The sequence below is a fragment of the Nuphar pumila genome, chromosome 2 (genome assembly GCF_984573655.1).
Source record: "Nuphar pumila chromosome 2, dmNupPumi1.hap1.1, whole genome shotgun sequence".
NCBI lineage: Eukaryota > Viridiplantae > Streptophyta > Magnoliopsida > Nymphaeales > Nymphaeaceae > Nuphar > Nuphar pumila.
In genome coordinates this window covers 106,426,369-106,451,268 of record NC_143250.1, presented here as the reverse complement: position 1 = coordinate 106,451,268, position 24,900 = coordinate 106,426,369, and the positions used below count along the sequence as shown (strand labels likewise).

Genomic DNA, 24,900 nt, shown 5'->3' with positions numbered 1-24,900 from the left:
CATAGTTGATCTTCCAGGCATAAAACCAAATTGATTTTTCGATATCATGACAATCTTCCTCAACCTAGACTCAATCACCCTCTCCCAAAGTTTCATAGTATGACTCATGCGTTTTATACCACGATAGTTTGTGCAATCTTGTATATCACCCTTATTCTTATATAGAGGCACCAAAGTACTCTTCCTCCACTCATTAGACATCTTATTTGTCTGCCAAATCTTGTTAAAAGGATTTGTTAACCATTCTAAACCTTTCTCTCCCAAGCATTTCCAAGCCTCGATAGGTATACCATCTAGGCCAACTGTCCTTGATTTCATTTTCTTCAAAGCCTCTGCAATTTCTTTCTTTTGAATCTTGCGCATGAAGCCACGATGAATCTCATGAAAAGGAATGAAAAAGTCTCCAAGATCCTGAGCATGACTTTCATTAAATAGCTTAGCAAAATAATCTTTCCATCTCTCCTTAATCTCCTCATCTTTGACTAAAACCCTTTGCGTTTCATCTTTGATACATCTAACCATACCCAGATTCCTCGATTTCCTATCTCTCATCTTTGCAAGCCTATAAATATCCTTCTCGCCCTCTTTGGTATCCAACTTGTCATAAACCTCCTTATATACCTTATCCCTCGCGTTCGAACTACTTTTTTAGCTTCCTTCTTTGCTATCAGATACTTCTCCAAATTCTCATTATCACGATTTTTACTTAGATTTCTATAACACTCTCTTTTAACCTTAATATCTAATTTGACATCCTCGTTCCACCACGATGTATCCTTACCTAGCGGTGCACCGCCTTTAGACTCACCCAATATCTCCTTAGCCACCTTTCTCATGCCACCCGCTATCTTATTCCACATAGATTCTAAATCCTCCTCGAGACACCAATCAACTTTCTTAACTACCCGCTCTACAAACATTCCTTGTTTAGCTCCTTTCAGTGCCCACCACTTAATTCTAGGATCTATCCTATGTCTATCCCTTTTGCGACATTGTCTAATTCTAAGATCTAAAATTAAGACTCTATGCTGTGTAGCTACACTTTCTCTCGGTATAACCTTACAATTGATGCAACAACCCCTATCTCTCTTTCTAAGTAGGAAAAAATCTATCTGACTCGTATTAACCCCACTTTTAAATGTTACTAGGTGAGACTCCCTCTTCCTAAACCAAGTGTTTGCTAAGATCATATCATATGACAAACAAAAATCTAAAATCCTTTCTCCACTTTCGTTTCTTTCTCCTATACCATAGCCTCCATGGATACTCTCAAATCCATCCTTACTAATGCCTACATGCCCATTAAGGTCACCGCCGATGAAAAGCCTTTCTCCATAAGATATCCCTTGTACTACTCCATCTAAATCTTCCCAAAATTGACGCTTAATGGAATCATCTAAACCTACTTGAGGTGCATAAACACTAATAATATTAATAATATTCATACCTAATACTAATTTAATAAGTAAAATCCTATCACCCTTCCTACGGACCTCAACTACATTATCTATAAACTCAAGACTCATAACAATCCCTACTCTATTCTTATTCCTATTTATTCCTGTATACCAAATCTTATATCCCCAAGGTTCTATCACTTTTGCTTTCTCACCTACCCACTTGGTCTCTTGTAGACATAAAATATCAATCTTTCTCCTACACATAACATCTACTAACTCTACCAACTTACCAGTTAAAGATCCTATGTTCCAAGTGGCTAACCTAATTTTATGGTCTTGGACTAACTTCTTTACCCCCACCCGTCCAACAAAGTGAGGGAACCCTTGCCTATTTGACACCACACCCGGGCGCCGGTGTGATGTGTCGCTTCCGGGCGACGACCTAGCAACCCTTGCCCATTTATCACTGCCTCCGGGCCTATAGAGTGCAGCGCGTCGCTCAGTAGGGAACGCCCCAACAAAATTCTCATATTGGTTCATATTCATAGGGTATGACTAAGTTTTTATGCTGGTTGTCACAGGCCTATCGCAACCCTCCTCCTTTATCCGGGCTTGGGACCGACAGTGTATAACTAAACAGATATACAAACTTGCAATATTAGGAGAAAATCCAAACTAAGGGATTAAGCTTGTAGAACGGAATGAAATTCTACAATAAGACCTTCTAAAGCTTACAACAAAACTTCCCCAAAGAACCACCAAGATTCTCAAACAACAATCCTTCACAAACCAAAACTTCGAAGGATTTTCACAAACATTCTTCTCACAAGAACCGTGGAAGTCTCACAAATAGTATTCACCAACAAGAACTATAACACTAAAAAATGAGTATGCAAAACAAAGAGGAAAGATAAGAACTTAATTCAAATGGGAGAGATCCACACTCAAGAATTACTAAAAGCATTCATACATTAATTACACATAATAACAAGAGTGCACTAAGACACACAAACAAGACTTAACAAGACTTATTTAATGAGAGAACCTGACAAAAAATGATTAGATTACAAATGAGAGTCAAGTGCATTAAACAAAGATCAATAAGACACATTAGTAATAAAACACATGTTTTTCGAAGTTAGAGCCAACTCATAAGTCAGTCACAAAAGAATTATGAAAAGAGAATGTAACAAACATTAATCTAGTCAAATAATAGACATGTATAAAGCTTACAATGAGACACATAATTGAAGACAATCATATTTGAGATTTTTAAGAAAAACATCACTACATAAGAGAGAAATCTCAAGCCAAATAACAAGTCACGGTTACTCCTTTTAATAAATAAGGCAAGAGTAGTTTTTAAAACAAATATTGCTCAAATATATTTGTTGATCATATTATAAAATTTTCATGGACGGTCCAATTATATGTCAAGGGTTTTTCCCGAAAACACACAAAAAAGCCATATTCAAGACTTTGAGTGGATAGGCACAAACATGTAAGGAATCTTTAATAAACATCCTATCACTACCCATAATATACAATAGCAATTATGGTTTTTGTAGAAAAGTACGTGAATTATCACAATCTTTCATATACTAAAAATTTCAATCTCAACTCAACTTTCTTTAAGAACTTCCCACACATATGTAATTCATGCTTTCAAACAACGTTAATCATGTAACTTCAAAGTACCAAAGTTATTTTATAAAAATTTAAACTTAAAGAGTCAGAGATTTTATCACAACCACGTATGTCCATCAATACAAAGCTTTAAATCACATGCAAGACTTGAAATATAATCACAAAAACTCCTTAAGTCATACTGATGCAGAGCAGGATCGACCCAGATCCATACAGCCTGACCCAGGCAGAGGACCGGACCTGCACGGAGGGATCGAGGATCGGACCCAAGTAGTGGATCCGACCCAGATCACGGTACCAAGACGCAGGGATGATGTACCCCTGCCTACCTACTCCAGACGAGCATAGGCCTGAACGTCCCAGATCCAGTAGCAAACAGGAGTCGTCTCGGGTCCAGGGCCAGACCCGAGACCCGGATCCAGATGAACCCTTTAAATACCCATCTTAGGGTTGCGTGCAGGAGAGACTATTGGAATTTTCTGAGTTTTTCTTTCATCTATCGTAGTCTGCTGCAACCTGCATTTTCTTATTTTGTGATTTCTTTCATTCTAGCCGATAGTTCATTATTTTGCTCGTTTCCTTTCATTCTTCATCGTAGCCCTTACCGAGTTCTTAACAAACTTTTGATCGGATCGATTGATCCGATTCCTTGCATCACATTTCCATTGAGATTTTGTTGTTGCACGATTGTTCATGCATTGGAGAATCAGCATCAGCGTCAGCCCCATTAGCAGACCAACGTCGGTTCCTTCGCTGCATCAAAGAGCGTCAACGCGGCACCCATTTGAAGCTTCGGTTCCCTCACTGCATCACATACTCACGAGTTCAAGTAAGATTGACATCAAATTATGCTTGGAAGATAAACATGATAAACGACCCATTCAAGCAAGTTTTGAGCAATTATATATCTAGAAAAAAGTTCACCGATTCAAAATTTATCATTTAAAAATTTCAAAACATGCGAATAAGTGAAATGTAATATGTAGAAAAGTAAGGGTTCAATGAAAATGCAAATAACACAAGTACTTAATGTGCAAGAGCGAAAAAGGCAAAGGCTCAAGGAATAACACAAGCACTAAATGTGCAAAATACATTTTGATTTAAAAACATAATGATAGTGGAAACACATGCATATAAATAATCAAGAAAGTAGCTTCATAATGCATGATACTTTTAAGAAAAAGAATACATACTGAATAACTTCAAGAAAGAGAAGAGAAACAACGAATACTTCACCATTTTTTTTTTGAAGTTTCTTGAGTGACACGATTCCCTATGCACCAAAAAATAACTCGATCACTGCCTAGCTCTGATGCCGTGTTAGAAAATGGCCTTGAATGCAATAGGTTAAAAAATGAACCCATAAACATGCACATAAAGTGCGAATACTCATACCCACTAAGGGGTAACCAAATGCACATAAAGTGAAAACACGGAAACCCACACAGGGGTGAAGCCAAAAGGCTAAAAAGAAATAATCTTTATTGAAGGTGAGAGGTAAAACTCCACAAAGAAATGAGGGGGTTGCACCCCTTTATATACAAGAGGATCCCCAACGTCTACACAAGTGGGCCCCCCAATGATCCCAAGGTGAAAAAAGAAAAATACAAAAATACAAAGCAAAAAAATAAGAAATGAAGAAAAATCCTAAAAATAAAGTTACATGGTGAAATGACCAAAATATCCCTATCGGGTATTTTGGATACAACCAATATATATATATATATATATATATATATATGATGTCTATATTTTAACAGCTTTCCCTAGCCGTAGGTGTGGACTAGGCAAAGCTCAGCTTTGTAGAAGCAAGATCTTTTCAAATATTCAAAAAACTAAATCCAAAAAGTAACATAAATCCATTCTAAGGTTCAAATTGAACCTTAAAATCGTAATATTCTGCCTAAGAACACGAGAAGCATGTAATGTATCTAACTGAAAACTAACAAACAAAAATGCGAGATTAGCATGAACACAGTTAAAAAGGTAGACAAACAACTAAGAAATAAAAGTGAAGAAATCAAATTTAGAGTTTATGCATGAAGTAGTAAATACATCTTTAAAAGTGAGCACTACTATCATAGAGACCTATGCTACCTGCACAAGCCAATTATTTGGTTGATTAGTCCGCAAGGCATCCAGTTGACTAGAGTTTGTCTAGTCTCACATTTACTACACGATGAGAATCGGAACTTGCAAAATTGATGTTGACCATTATGTTGTAACTTGTAACCAGTCATTGTATAACACATAATATGAATAGTATTATCTTTATAATACAAATAGAGAGCTCCACTGAAATATGAAGAAAAAACAGTTTGTGTATTATGCAATATGTTTATATTTTATATGTGTCTGCACCTTTAAGCACACAAGACCAAGAAGTACCGGCATTAACGTGGTTATGCTGGTCATGACTCTATTTACTATTGTATTAACTATATTTGAAATTTGAATGCACCTGCTACGTAGTTAACAATGTAATTTATAGAAACAGTGTATGGTTCATTCTTCAAGAATTCTATTGTGTTAAATGAATATAGAAATGCTGTATCATGTCGCTGGCTATGTCATATGGGTGTGGGTGCGGCACTTTAAAAAAACTTGGGTGCGGGGGTGCGGCAAATATGTATATATATATTTTAAGTTTTAACAGTTAGCAACATTAACACTAATGAAATAAAAAACAATTATCACAATATCATCAAATCAATTCATCATCATGCATGTAAATCAAATTAACAATCTACAATTCTATTCTACCTCATAAAAACCAACACCACAATTATAAAAACAATCAAACTAGTAAAGTAGAAAAGAAGTAAATTATATAGTATACTAGCAAAAGAAACAAAAAATGCATAATTACATACCAAAAGTATATCCTACACAACGTATATGACGATGAGGTAATGGATCTTAATAATTTTTTTCTTCTTCATCAAGTGCATCGTAAGAAGGAAGACTGGGCTCAGATAAATCCATGTTTGTAATGTTGAAATCATGCTCTCCCTCTAAGTCACACTCTTTTGGGTTTACATCACAAAATTTGGATGATTCTTGTGTGCATTACAAACCCAATTTGAAAATGTTAAATATAAGTATATTTAAATGAAAAACTAAGAAATAGTTAAATAACTAAGAGAGCAAATTAGTACCTGTATTCATCATTGGTTCGCAAAATTAGTCGAAGATTTGAATGAACATATACTAAATCCTCTGCACGCTTGCTGGTGAGTTTGTTTATCTTCATGTTGTGGATTTGAGAATATGTGCTCTAATTTCTTTTCTAACATGATTAATCAAAGCATTCTTCACTTCCTTAATCTTCTTCACCATCACAATGATGGACGCAAAACGTGTTTCAGTGACCTTCAACAATTTCAGGTCAGAATGCATATTAAATATAGCATTAGCATGATGATGGTTGACAACAAAATTTCCAATGCTTTTGACTTTTTTTCTAATTCTTCAATCCATGAACATAGAGCATATATTAGTGAATTTTCTTCTTCTTTAGGGTTGTAAATGCTCTTTAAGGGCTAAATTCAATCTCTGTGCTACACAGAGAGTCAAAAAAATATGAGGATACTCAATCTCCAAACTCAATGCTGCACTTTTACAAACTCGATTGTTTGTGATGATTTGTACTACTTTCTGATCACCCACTTCTTTTATTACTTCTATAAACAACATCTTCAAATACTCAGCATTTTTATATTTTCCCGATGCATCAACTGCTTTCAAGAATACAGGGTCACTAAGCGAAGAAGCAATGAAATTGATTAGTTGGCGCCTTTGAATATCTGTCCACCCATTAGAAACAATGAAAATTTCATTTTGCTCCCATGAATATTTTTTAATTTTTAGTAATCTCTCAACATTTTTCCTTTCTTCTGCAAGAAGTGGTTCGTATTTTTCTCAAATTATAATTTGCCAAAGAAGTAACTAAATCCTTTCAATAAGGATTTTTAGCTGCATTAAATGAGAGTGAACTAGAATAAAAATACCTCGCTACTTTTGTATAAATCTCCTCCCTTCCATATGTATTGAATGATGCTTGTATCGTTCATCTTTCTCTACCTCATACATTTACTTTTCTTTTCTTTTTAGCATCTTCTTGGTGGCTTGAAAATGACACACTAATTGCACAAGAATCACTCATTGTCTTTATCTTTTCATATTCTTCTTGTATTTTCTTGTATTGTTTTCGCATTGCCTCATCAACTCTTCTTTATCCTGAAATGCTATGTTCTGTTATCTTCAACAAATGAGCCTTAACTCTTGTGTAAGACCCAACAAAATTTCTTTCACAGAGTTTGCATCAAAATCTCTTGTTTCCACCACCTCCTTCTCCAGTTTTGCAAGCTTATCTACATGTACCCATAGTGGCCCCACATCATCACTCCTAGTACAACTATCAACAACACTAGCAGCAGAACTCACATGTGGGGATGAGGATGACGCAAATCCTTTCCCTTTATCCATCATTTTTGTCCTGGAAACACAAAAAAAAATTATATTAAAATCAATTATGCACATAATCAAGATTTATAATATTGAGTGCAAAGTTAATGACATATACAATAAGTTCTAAAAAACGTAGTAGTAGTTTGTATAAATAAATATCGAAAGGTACAAGAAAAATATATAACATTCAGTGTACTCAAAATGAGAAAGAACTCATTAACCATTACCTGTTTTATTATAATCAAACAGTTAACTAAACAATGCATATATAGGATCACCTGCATTTGATTAACACTGCCGATCCTAAATATCGATAATATTCTTCAGGAATAAAACATTTTTTAGAACCACAATATTTACCTTTTCTTTTTTTCTTTTTTTCTTTTTCTAAAAAATATGTTTCGACTCAATCTGACACTGTAGATATAATCTACATGTTTTATTTAGTGAATATCGGCCCTTGGGTCAAATTTATTTTTGACAAAAACTATTTTTTTTTAGCTGAAAAATTTGCAGCCGTTGAATTCTTGATTACTGAAAAAACCTGTTCAAATATCAAAAATTTGCGCCCCTACCCAACCTCTAAGGGAGGGAACAGGGAATGGGGGAGGGGAAACGATGCCCCTCCCCCAACTTAGAGTGCAGGGGGGCCCTCCCCGACATTCTAAGAGGGAGAGAGGGAAGACAGAGAGGAGAGCAGAGGGAGTCAGAGAGGAGAGGACGAGAGCAGAGGGAGTCAGAGTGAGAGAGAGCGAGTACCTGAGGTGGAGAGGTCCGGTGAAGCAGTCGGCGGTGGCGGCGGGGTCCGGCGAAGAGGTCGATCGACTTAGACTCCAGGAGGAGAGGAAGGGAGGATTAGGGCAAAAAAAAAATTGCCCTAATCCTCCTTCTCATTGGGCATTTTTTTTTAAAGTCTAAAAACTGGACAAAAATTACCCTGGGTTCGTTGACCGCACCCAGGGTCGGGTTGATCACACCGGGTGCCGCACGCGCACCCGCGTAGCGTCGCATTGCCGCGGGTGCGGCACCTGGTTGGCCGAATCACTATGACTTAGGTTGCTGGTATCTTTGGAACAAAAAAAAGTGTTCTTTTTAATTGACAATTTTAAATGAAGTTCCTTCTAAAATAGATGATATATGAGTTATTTTGATGATATTTACTTTAAAAATGTAAGTCAAGTAAAAAAAACATTACCTTGACAATTCCATGTCACCTATTGTTACATCTGGAAGGCACATTTATCCTCTTATGATGAATAAAAATGTGGTAGTGTATGTTTAGGAAAACCTAAGAACGTGGTAGTGTATGTTTAGGAAAGCCTAAATGTATAGAAGTGTTAAGCAGTACAGTTAGCACAACTTTGGAAACAATAATTTTGCCCCATGCAAATTTTTATTTGCCTGTTGTAAATTTTGAGCTTTGTGACTTTTTTAACTAAGTCCTAGTATCGGTTGAGGAAACTCATGAAATGCTGGTCAACCTCTTATTTATTTAAGCATTTATTTAAGCACAAGTTTGGGAACTGTCATTTGGATACTCCATTTTAGCCTCCATATATATACTAGTCATATTGAAAACTTCACAACAATGTCAACGTGACATAGTTTGGGAACTATTAATTACTTTTTGGATGATCATGTTTTTTTCCGGTGATCAACTATTAATTACTTTTTACTGAAATGGGTATGTTACATATTGGAAAAGAAGTGGTAGATGTTGGAGGGCTAAATAATTTTATTTGTAAGATTCAAATTTTGCTTTAGTAGTTACCGGTTTTATTTCATGCTATATTCCTTCTAACCCTACTCTCTCTTCCTGAATTCCATATTGTTGATCCCGATCAGTCTTGTACTTTATATTGTTTACTAATGGTTTCTTTTAGTATTGTAGTCTATCCAATGTTGTGAAAAGCGTGGAGGCGTAGCGAAGCGCTCCACCAAATATGAAGCGAGGTGTTAGCCTTGAGGCATAAAGCGTAAGCCTCAAAAATATATTTTTAAAACTTTACAATTTGATTCACAATTTGATATACACAAACTTACATTCACAATTTGATATACACAATCTTTACAAAAACCAACACATACACAGTCTATTACATGTACATACATAATCACATGCACTGTCGATTAATTGCACAATCTTTATAAACCTATACTCACAGTCAATTAATTTCACATCAAGAAGAACATAATCACATCACATACACAGTCAATTAATTGCTGCATGTAGCCAATGTCATCTTCCCAAGAGTATGCAACGACCAAATAGAGAAAACATAACCTGATGGAAGAGGAAGGGAATATACAACATAAACATCACATTATCAGTAGTATAGAACAATTTCCAGAAGACAATTTCGAAGCGACTACAAAGAACATTGCCTACCAGAATGGAGTCAAACAAAAGATCCCCAAAAAGATTTTTCTATATGATAAAAGACAATTTCGAAGCGACTACAAAGAACATTGCATACACAGTCAATTAATTGCTGCATGTAGCCAATGTCATCTTCCCAAGAGTATGCAACGACCAAATAGAGAAAACATAACCTGATGGAAGAGGAAGGGAATATACAACATAAACATCACATTATCAGTAGTATAGAACAATTTCCAGAAGACAATTTCGAAGCGACTACAAAGAACATTGCCTACCAGAATGGAGTCAAACAAAAGATCCCCAAAAAGATTTTTCTATATGATAAAAGAAAATTTCTAAAATGGCCCTAGCAATTCCATGTTGCATAAAAAAATTCAAATATTTTGAATGACACGAACAGTTTCAACAAGTCGAGAACAGAAATAAAATCAGTCTGAAAGTTGTAGATAACAACATTAAGGAATATCATTTTCTAGTACAGGGATATCACAATATTATTACAGATGTTGTACAATCTGAAAAATAAAAAAAATGGAAAATGATGGTCAAATTCTGCAATGAAGTCAATGACAAGCAGTTTTTATAAACCTACACCCACAGTCAATTAATTGCACATCAAGAAGGAGGCTGAGGAAGGGAAGAAGAAGAGGAAGAAGAGAAAGACCCCCACCAACGGGGGCTCCGCTTGTTTGGTAGGAACTGTTAGTGCACATCACCATGTGTTGGGACGTTGCAAGTTCAAGACCCAATGGCCTATCAAACAAAAAAGAAGAAGAAGAGAGAGAGTACATACCTGAGTGAGAGATATGTAATGAAACAAGTGCACAAACACAATGCCAAAAGCGGGCTACAAATGTGCACATTCACAAATACAAAAGCCACTCATGGGCCAAATACAAAAGAGCCACTAAGGGTTAACACAACCTCTCAAAAGAGAGAAAGAACACAAATATAAAAATAAAATTATTATTCCAAAATGCTTAGAACTGCTTAGAACAAGCATTAAACCAAATGAGGGTGAAAGCCCTCTATATATACAAGTAGCCATGGCCTTGGGGAGCTCCAAGCAGTTATATTTATAGCTGTTGGGAGCTAGCCCAACGACTCTATGGTCATGATGACCATAGTGCCCTTACATTAAATAAAAAAGACATAAAAAATAAAACAATAAAAAGACTAAACTGTCACTAGTGGACATCCCTTATTACATGTGTGAAATAACCAAAATACCCATGGTCATATACCGAAATTACATAACCCAAAATATAAATATATATATTTGAATACATATACATAATCTTATACAGTACATTTTAACAAGAGATAGTCCGAGAGGGTGCGCTTGTTGTTCCTCTCTTCTGCTTCTTCTTTTAGAGAGAGAGAGAGAGAGATGCGGGTGTTGGCTGCCACTGGTGTTGAAGTGGGTGGGGAGTGGGGAGAGAAAGAGGGGAGGGTCCCCTAACATCGGGCCTCCCTCCCCCTTTTGTTTTGAGTTTTTTTTTTATAAATTGATTTTGGGTCACCTCATTTGACCACTTATAAATGAGGCATGTGCCTCACGGCGTATGAGGCACATGCCTCAACCATTCTTGCGCTTTGGGTTTGCACCACAATTCAAAAAGCCCCTCGCCTTCAGGCGAGACTCTCTTTTTGTGCCTTGTGGAAAGCTTTCAACAACACTGAGTCTATCATTGGTGCATGTTGAGTATCTTTGTGAGGACAGGTATGCAAAAGGCTGAGCTTGCACTTTTGGCACTTTTGGCAAAAAAGGTGATGGGTTCAATTCTAGTTTCCTCTTTTTTCAAAACACTAAAAGGATAACATTCTGAAAGCTTTAGTAGCAGTGCCAAGCTTGACCAAGCTGAGCTTGGACTTGAATGTTTAATCTCAGCTTGTGCATCATGCATTGTGCTGCACTTGAACCACCCAGCCTCAGGCTGTGCTCCACCTGTGTGCAGCCCTAATGTAAGTTTGTCTCTGGACCTTTAGTTGATTTAGTATTAGAGTTAGGTTAAGAACCACATGCATCACCTTGATTTACTTCTTTTTGTTTGTTCTCGAGTTATATAACTGGTCTGGCCATCTAGTAGTTTATTGAACCTTTGCATAAGAAACCCACATAATTTAAACTCTTTTATAGTGTTGCCAAACAAATAAAAGCTTTCATGCCACTCAATCAAGTCTTCAGTTTGCTACTGTAGTCGCTTTGAAATCTGGCCAGAGCACGGACAAGGCTTCTCATATCCAATAATTTAGTCCATCCAATTTATGAGTCTTCTCATGAAAATGACCTATTCTCCATTCTTTGTCATGCTTCACTCTAAAAACATTCTTTTGATGATCTCTCTCTCTCTCTCCCTCTTTCTCTCATATTTTATCAAGGTGAGAATATACAAAAAGCCAAATGTTAATTGGGAAGTTGTTGCTTTATCCATAATAATTAATGAACAGAGTTGGATGCTCTTGTAGTGGCAATGGTAAAATTCAGAAAAATCATGCAGTAACAAGGGAAGGAGAAGCTAATATACATGTATTTATATACTTTACCTTTTTGAAGATTGTTGTACCACTAGTTAACGTTGATAAACAAAATAGGAATGGAACTAAAACTGGTTAGATGATCTTTGAAGGCATTCAGAAAAGTTATGCAGTAACACGGGGGAGGAGAAGATAAATATGCATGCATTTATATACTCCACCTTTTGAAGATTGTTGAACCACTAGTTAACGTTGATAAACAAAATAGGAATGGAACTATAAAACTGGATCGATGATCTTTAAAGGCATTCTTTTTTATAAAATAATTGGATGTTAACCTCTCTCTCTCATTTCTTATCCTATTGTGCACATGACTTGGATTTGCATACCTATGATCTTTAGGGCTGTAAATGAGCAGAGCATAGGATGTTCAAGCTTGGCTTGGTACGTTGCTTACTAAACGTGAGCTCAAACTGATCTTGGATGTAAATTCTAACTTGGTCTGTTGAGCTTGAGTAGTTCGAGCTCTGCTTGCCTGAGCTCACGTTGAGCCCCTTCATTGAGAAAAAAAGGATTTTTTTGAGGAAGAAACAGGATTTGCACACATAGGATTTTATTGAGAAAAAAATTCACTCTTTCTATTCAGTTTTTGTGTTAATGGACTCATGTATATTATGTATACATATGTATACCAAACGAGCTAATTAAGTTCTTAATAAGCCTAAGCTCAGGCTCAACGTCAGCTTGTTTGACTAAGTGAGCTTCAGATTAGCCTCTAGTTAGGCTCATTTATTAAACAAATGGGCTCAGCTTTTATTGTGTGAAGCTTTGGCTTCTCACAAGGGGCTTGTCTTGTTGTTCTCCTTTGCCAATCATCATTGACTAGATCCAAATATCCAACATCACTTGTTTGATATACAGGTATTCTATGAATGAGTTGATTGTATAGTTAGGATCATAGTCACCTGTATTGTTCAAGGTAATTTCTCGGCAAGGGTTTTTCTCGGAGATATTTCCAAAAAGTGTTTTTCCTCTAGAAATTCTCGAAAGCTATGAATAATAAAAAGATAAGAAATAATAGGTTTATAGTATGTTTCTTGTAAAAATACAAAGAAACAATTAGAAAATATTTTAAAATATAAAAGAAACTAAAAAGATATTTTAAACTATATAAAAAAGATTTTTTTAAATCTTGGGAATATCTTGGAAAAATATCACAATGTTTTAGGTTTTGACAACATTTTGAAAATCTTGGGAATATATTGGCTCACCTTGAAAATGTGAAAACACGTGAGAGAGAGAGAGAGAGAAAAGAACCTTTTGAGAAGTCGGCAGCCTATTGAATATCTGTTGCTGCGCCAGTACCTTTATTGCTATAGGGTTACAAATTACCTTTTACAGGGACAAAACTGACCCTTATAAGTAACACATGTTACATAATAATACAACTAAAGCAAAACTCGTGGATGGATATGGATCCGATATCGGATCCATATCCAATTCATATTCCACATTCTAATACCCTCCCTCAAGTTGTGCATGGGGTTGAACCATGTGCAACTTGTTCTTCAGATACCAGAAGCGATGACTTGTAAGACCTTTTGTAAACATATCGGCAACTTGGTCTTCTGAAGGCACATAAACTGGTTCAATCTCTTTGTCGGCTATCTTTTGTCTGATGAAATGTTGATCGATTTCAATATGTTTAGTCCGACTGTGATGAACAGGATTGAATGCAATTTGTATAGCACTTCTATTATCACACATAAGTGTCGAATTTGAGATATCCTCTCCCATCTCTGTAAGAAGATGCCTAATCCAGGTCACTTCTGCTGTGGTAGCTGCCATAGATCTATACTCTGCCTCTGTGCTAGATCTTGCCACAGCCTTCTGTTTTCTGCTACTCCATGAGATAAGATTTCTTCCAATGAAAACACAGTATCCTGAAACAGACCTCCTCTCATCTGGATCCCCTGCCCAGTCTGCATTTGTATAGGCCAGTATGTCATGCTTCGGTGATTTCCATGAAGATTGAGTATATGTGAGTCCATCACCCACCGTTCCTTTTAGGTAGCGAAGGATGCGTTTGACAGCATCCATGTGACCAGTCTTTGGTTCATGCATGAATTGAGATACTTGATTGACAGAATACACAATGTCTGGTCTAGTGAAGGTAAGGTATTGTAACATACCTACTAAACTCCGATACTTGACTGCATCAGGATATAACTCACCATCACAAATACTGAGCCTTTGGTTAACAACACTGGGTGTGGGTAGAGGTTTACAATCTGTCATTCCTGCTTTAGCTAGAAGATCAAGAGTGTATTTATGTTGAGTTAATGACATGTTATCACCTTGTCTATCTACCTCTACTCCAAGAAAATATCTCAGCTCCCCAAGGTCTTTCATTTTGAACCGCATACTCAATAGAACTTTGATTCGCTGAATGTGGTCTGGAGCGTTACCAGTGATAACAATATCATCAACGTATATGAGTAAGAAAACCACAGTGGTATCGTTCCTATATATGAACAGAGAATGATCAAGTTGGGAACGAAAGAAACCATGTTTATGGATTTCTAAGGAAAAACTTTCAAACCATGACCTAAAAGCTTGCTTCAATCCATACAAAGCTCTGGTTAACTTGCATACATATTCTTTTGGGCTTCCCTCTGCATAACCTTGAGGCTGCTCCATATAGACTTCTTCCTTTAAGTCCCCATGAAGGAATGCATTCTTAACATCAAGCTGACTGAGGATCCACCCATGTTCAATTGCCAGGCCAAGTATAATGCGAATAGTTCCCATTCTCACCACTGGGCTGAATGTCTCATCATAATCCTGACCATATTCTTGAGTGAAACCCTTGGCCACAAGACGCGCCTTGTACCGTTCAATGCTACCATCCGGTTTATATTTAATTTTATAAACCCATTTGGAACCAACAACATTTTTGTCTGGAGGATAGCCAACTATCTCCCATGTTCGACATTCGTGTAGTGCCTCGATCTCCTCATTCATCGCTTCAATCCATTTGTTGGATTTGATAGCTTGATGAAAACCAAGTGGTTCATCATGTTTTTCAATCTGGGATAGAAAGATCTGAAAGTCCATAGAAAAGTTGTCATAGCTAACCCACTTTTCAATAGGATGCCTTATCCTGCCTGATCTTCTTGGTGCTTCTCTGTCATTAGACGATGCAATGTGTTCTTCAGTAGGTACATTCGTTTGCTCTCTAGATCTCCTGGTATACACATTTCCTTTGTATCTTAGACACTCTGCTTGTGATGCATCATCTGAAACTGTCTCACCATGTATGCTTTCAGGAGACAGAATAGTATGCTCGTCAGCATGTGAAATAAGTTCAGCACTAAGCCATGGATCATACCAATTAACAACTGAATCAGTAGGTTCACAATTGGCATCTGTTTCTTTTCCCAGAAAATTACTCTCATCAAAAACAACATTTCTGGAAATTCTAATCTTCTTATTGGCAGGATCATAGCATCTGTAACCCTTGTGTTCATCTGCATAACCTACAAATTGGCATATAGAGGCTTTGTCTTGGAATTTAGTTCTCATGGATTTGTCAATATGAACATAACATGTGCATCAAAAAACTCGTAACTCATTATAATCGGGATGTGCACCAAAGAGAACATAATAGGGAGATTGATTTTCAAGGATAGGCATGGGAAGGCGGTTTATCACATGAGTGGCAGTGTGAAAGGCTTCTGACCAAAGACTAATGGGTAAGTTACTCCCATGCATCATACTCATTGCACTTTCCACAATATGTCTGTGTTTACGTTCAGCAATTCCATTTTGTTGTGGAGTGTACGGGCAAGAAACTCTACGATGCATCCCATTATCTTGGAGAAAATCTAAAAATTCTTTAGAGGAATACTCACCACCTCCATCACATTGGAGAATTTGGATATTTTGGGAGAATTGATTTTTAACATAGGCATGAAAGTGACGGAAAATGGAAAAAACCTCTGATTTGTGTTTCATAAAGAATATCCAGGTAAAACGAGAGAAACTGTCAATAAAGGATACATAGTATTTACTTCCAGAAGAGGAAGTATTAGGAGCTGGGCCCCAAACATCTGAACATATTATCTCAAAAGGCATAGAAGCTCTTTTATTTATTTGATGAAAGGGAAGTACATGACTTTTGCAGACCTGACAACTGGGACATATTTTATTCCTCAATAAAGGTGAAACAGACTCCGAAAGAAGACCATTGGACACTAACTTTTCAATAAAGACTTGACTACAATGACCAAGACGAGAATGCCAGAGATCTGACTTATTACATTTGGATGTACTTAGGACACTTTTGAAGACAAGATCAGACTGGGGCTTCAGGACACTGGGGGCTGGATCTTCATTAAAGACATATATGTCTCCACGTCGCTCTCCTTTAGCGAACATCTCCTTCGTTTGAAGATCCTTGACAAAGACAGAAGTAGGAGTAAATTCCACAGAAGAATTGGTAGAATCAACAAGCTTGGAAACAGATACAATATTTTTCTTTATATTTGGTGCATGAACAACATCAGATAAAGGAATGGATGACTTAGACAAAGGAATGACGACATTGCCTATGTTCGAAATAGGGTGGTGAGTCCCATCTCCGGTTACAATATTAGATTTTCCAAAATAGGGAGTCATAGTAGAGAACTTACCTGCATTACCAGTAACATGGGTTGCTGCCCCAGAGTCAACATACCATATTCCATCATCATTTTGCTTCAGATTCAAGTTGGCCATAGCAGATAGAAAGAGATCCTTAGCATCTTCACTGACTCGGAACGTACCTGCAGTTCCTGATGTACCAACATTTCTGGTATTTTGCATTCTATTCCGATTTTGTGGGTTGAACCAGCAGTTAGCCTTGATATGACCTCGCTTGTTGCACTGATAGCATGTGGGAACATTCTTTGAAAAGCTGGCATTAGAATTTGGTGTAGGTAGTATCCCATGTCCACCCTGAATTGGATTTCCCTTGCCTCTGCCACGCCCTCCCCGTGTACGATCAGCAAACATCCCTGTGACAAGAATCTCATGTGTAGATGATTGCCCTGCTGAAGCATCAGATATGCTTTTCAAAGACATCTCGTATTGGAAGAGTTTAGCACGTAATTCCTCAAAACTGGGCAACGAAGGCAAGCATAATAAAGAAGTGACAAGTACATGATACTCTGATCCCAGGGCATTCAGTGTTTGTTGCACCTTTTCTTTATCGGACACTGGATATCCAACAAGGGCTAATTGATCTGTGATGCTTTTGACTTGATTTAAAAATTCAATAATGGTCATTGCTCCCTTCTTTAAAAGCTGAAATCCACGCTTGAGAAACAACACCTTAGCCTCTGATATCTGAGAGTAGGTTTGAGCTAAAGTTTCCCACAATACTTTAGATGTGCAATCATCAGGGATAGAAATCAAAACTTCTTGCGACAGTGTAGAAGTGATATATGCGACGAGGGCCTGATCACGTTTCATCCAAGCAGTAAATACAGGATTGCGAATGGTGCTTGTCATTGCTCCATCCCCTTTTTCTTCGGTCGTGACAAATTGCGGAGGTATTTGAGTAGAACCATCCAAGTGACCTGAAAGATCTTGACTGCGAATAAAAGGGGTAATCTTCCTTTTCCAAGTCAAATAGTTATTTGTATTCAGTTTTTCCGAAACCAGTTTTGGAGGAAAGACTAGAATTGCCTGAAGAATCCATTTGTGGACTTATGACAGAAATGTGGCAGAAAACAAAGAATAGATTGACGCAGCTTATGACAAAAATCGGTACCAGAAAAAAGAAGAAGTGACCAACTGTAAATGAATGAAGTAGAAGAAGGGACCTGCAGTTGCTGTGTGAATTAAGAAAATGAAGTGCAGTTGCTGTGTGTGGATTAAAACAAACAACCACAGCAGTTGCTGTGTATGAATTAAGAGGAATAGAAGAGAGAAGCAACCACAGCAGTTGCTGTGTATGAATTAAGAGGAATAAGAAAAGGAGACAAACAAATCAAGTAGCAGACGCTGACAAAAATGAATAGGGAAAGAATAGAACCTGATTCACGTGCACGTTGAACTGATTCACGTTGACCTGATTCACGTGAACTGATTCACGTTGCTGAGGAAGACAGACGTGAGGAAGACAGATCCACGAGTTCTGGAAGAAACGAGGAGAACTCGACCTTTGCTGCAGCAGATCTTGGCGTGTGCACGTGAACTGATGTCGAGGGATAGGATTTGGCTGTTCACGTTGCTGAGGAAGACCCTTTTTCACCCAGGAATACAGCGTGCTCTGATACCATGTGAAAACACGTGAGAGAGAGAGAGAGAGAGAAAAGAACCTTTTGAGAAGTCGGCAGCCTATTGAATATCTGTTGCTGCGCCAGTACCTTTATTGCTATAGGGTTACAAATTACCTTTTACAGGGACAAAACTGCCCCTTATAAGTAACACATGTTACATAATAATACAACTAAAGCAAAACTCGTGGATGGATATGAATCCGATATCGGATCCATATCCAATTCATATTCCACATTATAATAGAAAAGCAGGTAATATCGTGATATTTTGAAAATATTGGTGACTATGGTTAGGAACTTAGGATCTATGTCACATAGGTGTGAGTGTGGGTGTGACATGGCAATTTAAAAAAACTTGGATATATATATATATATATATATATATATATATATATATATATATATATATATATATATATATATATATACTGTTCTTGGGAATTTATTGGCAAGTTAATATGTCGGGAGATTTTTAGAAGGTTTGTTTTTCTTAGGAAAATCTCAACATATTATGATACATTATAAATAAATGTGTAATAAGAAAATATTATATATTAAAAGTAAAACTATAGCATAATAAATAAGTGTTAAGTAATTTAATAACTAAGCTGGTTTGGTAAAAATTAGTGAATAAGATAAATTAGGTTCTCATATGAAAAGGAATGGTCCTATATCGACCAGGAGAGGAAAATAGGACCCCTCCCCACCCTTTTTTGCATGCATTAAGAAGGCACAAAGGATGTTTCACATAAGATTGCCACATAGGCACCTCTTCTCAAAAATTTTTAATGCTTTTGTTTCTCTAAACATTGGAAAGATAAAGAGTGCTATTAAAGAAGGGATGCCTCGTAGGAACCTTTTCCCAAATAGTTTTTATCATCCTATGGGTTGTAGGGATTTTAATGAGGGCAAAGGTACAAAACCTCCCTTTAATTTTTTTCTCTATGAATTTAAATATTAGCTGTGATAATATCGTGATACATTTAAAACTGCTGAAAATTTGAAAATCTCATGATATAATGAGGAATAATACATTTCTTGAATATACCATGAAAATATTGCAAGATTTTCAAAATTTCAGCAATATCTGTCGCTATGATTATATATGTGTATTTATGTACATATTTTTATGTATAATACAAATAAAAGTAAACTTGTTTAGGGTTAACCGAGTCCGGTTTTGGACAGAAATGGATTCCGGTCTGGTGACTGCACCTGACACCATGGAAGCATCCAAGTGTCACACCCGCACAGGCTCCGGTGCAACCTGGGTGTGTTGCCCTTTTAGAGGTGTCCATGTTACATTAGGTGCAATTGTGAAGGGAGGGATATGTTTTAATTTGCACTGAATTTGTTCTTTAAAAATTGGTTCCTGTGAAATTTTGGATCTTACAGAACTAGTCATAGACCATGTGGAATATATCTCAAAAGTTGGTTTAGTTTTGTATTATCAGATCTACTCAAAGTTAAGATATATTTATGATAAGACATCATAAATGCGCAATAGATTAACATAATTGTAGTTCCAACTAGTCTGCATTGCTTTAGTAACAAGCGGATGTCTGGGTTCCCAGCAATATATAGTTCTTTCTTTGGGTTTGGATCCCAACACCTACTTAATTTTTAAATCAGCTAGGAGTATAACCTCAACCCTCAGCTCCCCTTGGCACTTTTTCCAGGTTGGTTACAAATCTGGGTTGGATTTGGTTCTTGTACTTTGTTCAAAGTTCAAATTGTTTGGAATGTTTTGGGGCTGGCTTTCTGAGTAGACTTTGGACAGTTTAATGTGACTTACTAGCTTAATGCATACTGTAATATGTCTGAATATTGTTCTTTTTTCTACACTTAATAATCTTCTGTCTTGTTGGTTGGGTCTAAACATTTATGTATGTAATCTCAACATATTTCTGTTGGACATCAAGATTGACTGAATGAAGTTGATCATGCTTGACTTCCAAATATTACTTTATCCTGCTTGTTTCATATGAATAAGGGGGCGATTATTATCCCAGTGATCAAGAGTGTAGTTGTTTTCATATAGAAGAGCTGAAATTGATTCTATCATTTATAGAAAGTTGTGATATGACATGTAATGATGATTTGTAAGAGCAGCTATTGATTGATAACCACTGATTCAGTTTTGTGGTGTCGAGTCTATCAACTGTAGGTGCATGGTCTTGTCATTCATATTTCAAAGAAAGTACATATTGATAACCGAGAAGGAATTGCTTGGATATGCCTGACGATGACAAATTATTCACTGCTGCAGGTACTCTTCCAAAATGACTCACCAGCAACACTACTTGCTCGAGTCATTGGCATCATTAGGCAAATCGACCAAAGCATGCTTGCAAAGGGTTGTGATACATACAAATATTTTACGAAAAACCACATGCTCTATGAGCGGAATCAGGTACTTATAAATTTATTTTTGTTGAATGCACTTTTCACTTCAAGAGAATCACGCTGATATAAATAATGATACGTAGTTTCTTGTTTGTTTAGATTATTCGATCTTTTTCCTTTATTCCCTTGAAACTTAGAGATCTTGATATTAAGAAAACTTGCAGATTTCTAGTTCTAAGAAATCTTGATGCTGCTCTTATGCGACTGGTAAAAGAACGTTGCATATTTTGTCCTTGCCAGAATGAATTCATCTGTTTCAGATGTTCTTAAATGTGCTCGATCAGATATTATTTAATATGAAATGGCCCGACTATTCTTAGTCGTATACATTACTAGTAGTAGCATTTTGCAACGTGAATTATGAAGTTTTCAAACCTAATAGTGGGTGCTGACCCAAAACTTTTTCTACCAAATCATAGTGTGTCCAATATCTGAAGTGTGTTCTTTCTTCTTATACATATTCAGCAAGATTTTGGTTTTCCAAGTCGAAAAGTGTTACAGGATTAAAATTTTGTGTCCTCTAAATCATGCTGGATGCCTTCTTCCTGTTCAGGATACAAACAAGTTAGAATACTTGATTCCAAAGAAGTCATCTTTACGTCACCGGTTGCCTATGGCGGATCAAGGTTTTATAGAGTTTGTTTCACATCTCCTTGAAGTAAATCCCAAGAAGCGACCAACAGCAGCTGAAGCTCTTAAACATCCATGGCTACTGTATCCATATGAGCCAATTTCATCTTGATATGTCTGGGTTTGTTTTGATGGTCATAGATTATGGGATCAGGTGGTGCTGCTTAGTTTTTGTGCCTGCTGCTGCTGCCCTTGGGCGAGCATGACTGCCTAAAACATGTTATCCTGCAAGTTCCGCCATTGACAGTCGTGGAGAATTAATTGTACATGAGAAGTTAAAGAGGCTCAGCTTTTGTTGCACGCAGGCATTATGTTCCATGTGGTTGCTAGCTATATCAGAATGAATCTTGGCAAAGGAACAATGTTGTACCCTAGCTTGTAATGTAGTAATTTGGCATGCACCAAGTGTTCACGGGTCCGTGCATCGCGGCGAACCATTTGTGTATATGCTGTGATTATTTTTTCCTTCAGGCCTTGATCTGATGCTTCTCTGTGTACTTGTATCTTGTATCACTGGTCCGTTCTGTAAGGCTGATGCTGATGCTGGTGATATACATGTACCCCTGTGGTTTTGATATTATTTAGAAATGGAAAATCAATTCCCTTTTCTTTTAAATCTTTGTTCTCTCTCACAAACCTTTCGTAGTGGTCCAACAAAGTTAATATCCAATTTTCAATATCGAACAAGTACTTGATTTTCAGGAGGAAAAAAACAGCCTATGGAGGAAATAGGATTTTGAGATGTCCTTCGAGCACAGTGGCACATTTGGAAGCAAGAAAAATTATCACATGAAAAGAAAATTTTGCATATGAGTAGTTTTGATATGATATTTTTTCTAAATGAAAAATTTTCACTTGGTTGTTTTGCATGAGTAAAATAGAATGAAAAATGAAAAGGGAGGGGGGGGGGGGTGGAGGTGGCCGAAAGGTTTTACAGCTACTTGGATGGCAAGACGGCACTGACCATGATGATGATCCTGACCCCCTGCAAGGCAAAGACCACATTGGTGAAGGCCCCCTGGGCAGGATGGACCCAGACCCATACAGCAAATGGAGATTGTCTTGGGTTCGGGATCGGACTCGAGACCCGGATCCAGATGGGGCCTATAAAAGCTCTTTTAGTGTTGTGTGCGGAGGACAGATGAAAAAACAGTTTGCAGCAGCTTTTCTTCAGCAGTTTTTTATTGCCCTTTTGTTTGATTCCTTTCTTCGTTATTTGCATTCACTTTTCATTTACGCCCTTATTTTGTTTTTCCTGCGATTTCCCTATTTGTTATTGCATTCTCCTGTTCGATTGAGTGGTTAATAAAGATAACACTGTCAATGTGTATTCCACGGTGACCTTCATTCATCTCCTTCGGACTGTTTCATCTTATTTGTTTGACTGACGTTCATTGAAATAAAGTTTTGCACCGTCTTTTCCCGTGAACTTCTTCTCTCGGCATACTGTACGAGTGTGAGGGTCGCGCCCTCATCCGTCGAGGCCAGCATGAAAGTCAACCTTGCATCACAGTGGTGACGCCGATCCTATCGGTGCGTTAACAGCCCTCAGCGCCAGCATCCACACGACAGGGACCGATCCATTACGTGCTGGTTTGTTTTTCCTGTCGCTGGGTCAAAGAGTAGTAGCGTGGGTATCCATTATCGTGAGCATATATCACATTCCTCCCTGCATCAAATGATATCAGAGCACTGGGCATCCTCCATCGCCGGCAGCATGCCAACAAACGTGAGGAACGATCCGACGAAGGGAAATGAGCAGGAGGACACTGGCAGCGACGACCAAATATTGCGTATGATGGAGATGATAACTCAAATGGACGAAAATTTGCTGTGTGTCAGTCGAGACGTGGCCAACATGTCAAAACGACTCGATGGGGTTGAAACTCAGATTGCGGTCATCGAGTCATTGATGGAGCCCCACACAGCGACCCCACGACAAAGGAGTTCAGGAGTGGTCGACGAAGTTGTCTTCCTCATTGAAGCTGCGATAGTCGACCCAGACCAGCAGATCTGTCAGCTTGTTTGTGCCATCACTGCGACCTCGGTACCTCCTCAACACCCTGAACCGGTTGTGGTTTGCACCGTCGATCCACCTCTGATGAATCTGGGCAGCTGACACCCATCTGCCCCGGCATCGCGGGTCGACCCGGGCTTGCTGGGTCCCAGCGTCACGCTGGGTCCAGTCGCAGGCCAAGGTTCGTGGACTCGGGCCACTGGAACCCCATCGCCATCCAAACTTGGCCAACAGAGCCCTAGCGTCACGCTGGGTCCTGTCGACCAGGTGGGCTCTTGGCCCCGCGTCGTGGGGGCCCTGCCACAGGTTGGGTCGGGACTGCAGGACCCATCCTTGTTGGCTTGACCCGGGAAAGGCCCCCCTTTTCTTCCTGAGTCCGTGCGTGGATGCCCTGTGGCAGCACCTCCGCAAGCGGGAGCAGGTGGGTCCCACTATATTGGGTCGAATCCGAGAGGGTCCGGACCTGAGTTCATTTCAGCATGGCCCAAACCCGATTCTCGGGAACCATTTTTCGGGTTCCAAGGAATGGGTCCGAGCCCCGAACCCCATCACCCGACTTACCCAGTTTGGTTTGGTTCACGATTCGCCTTGAACCAGACCCAACCCGTTAGTTTTGACCCACAAAATGGATCCCGTACCAACCCAAACCTATATCGGACCTGGACCGAGCTCTAGTTTGAATTTGAGCCAGGTCAAAACTAGACCCATAATCATATGGATCGTGGATCGAGTTCAGACCAAGCCTTTTATCCCCACAACTCGATCCTCGATCCAACCTATCAAAATCTGGGTTCGACGAGTAGTTTAGGACTTGACCTGATCCAGATCCAATTGGGTAATTCATCCCAGTACTACACTACCCAAACCCAGTACCCTTACCAGGCCCAAGCCTTTAACCCAACCCAGATCCAGAATCCCGTACCAAACCCAATCCACTGCCCCTACCCTAATCCAACCCATAACCCAGAGTTGTACTATCCAGTTCTTACCCACATAGAGCTCGAGACCCGACAGCCCCATCCCCCTTACCTTGGACCTTCTGTCATACTGGTACCACAACGCCAGCCACAGATGGCTCCCGCCCATGGGCCAGCCAGACCGAGGCAAATTCAACAGGGATCGACGTGACCAGGGCGCCGACAA

General features: G+C 38.2%; 1 protein-coding gene across 3 annotated transcripts in view; it reads left to right on the top strand.

The window, feature by feature from the left end:
- LOC149846584 (uncharacterized) overlaps positions 1–22,356 on the top strand; it is a 38,179-nt gene extending 15,823 nt beyond the window's left edge. For 2 of the 3 annotated variants that reach the window (XM_089996433.1, XM_089996434.1), the window contains 2 exons: positions 20,974–21,117; positions 21,664–22,356. In XM_089996433.1, coding sequence (XP_089852559.1) covers positions 20,974–21,117; positions 21,664–21,852 — 333 coding nt within the window. In that variant the 3' untranslated portion in view covers positions 21,853–22,356. Of the gene's footprint in view, positions 1–9,408; positions 9,494–20,973; positions 21,118–21,663 lie in introns of those variants that run through there. The other variant, XM_089996435.1, reaches the window with a different exon arrangement.
- The last annotated feature ends 2,544 nt before the right edge of the window (positions 22,357–24,900 follow it).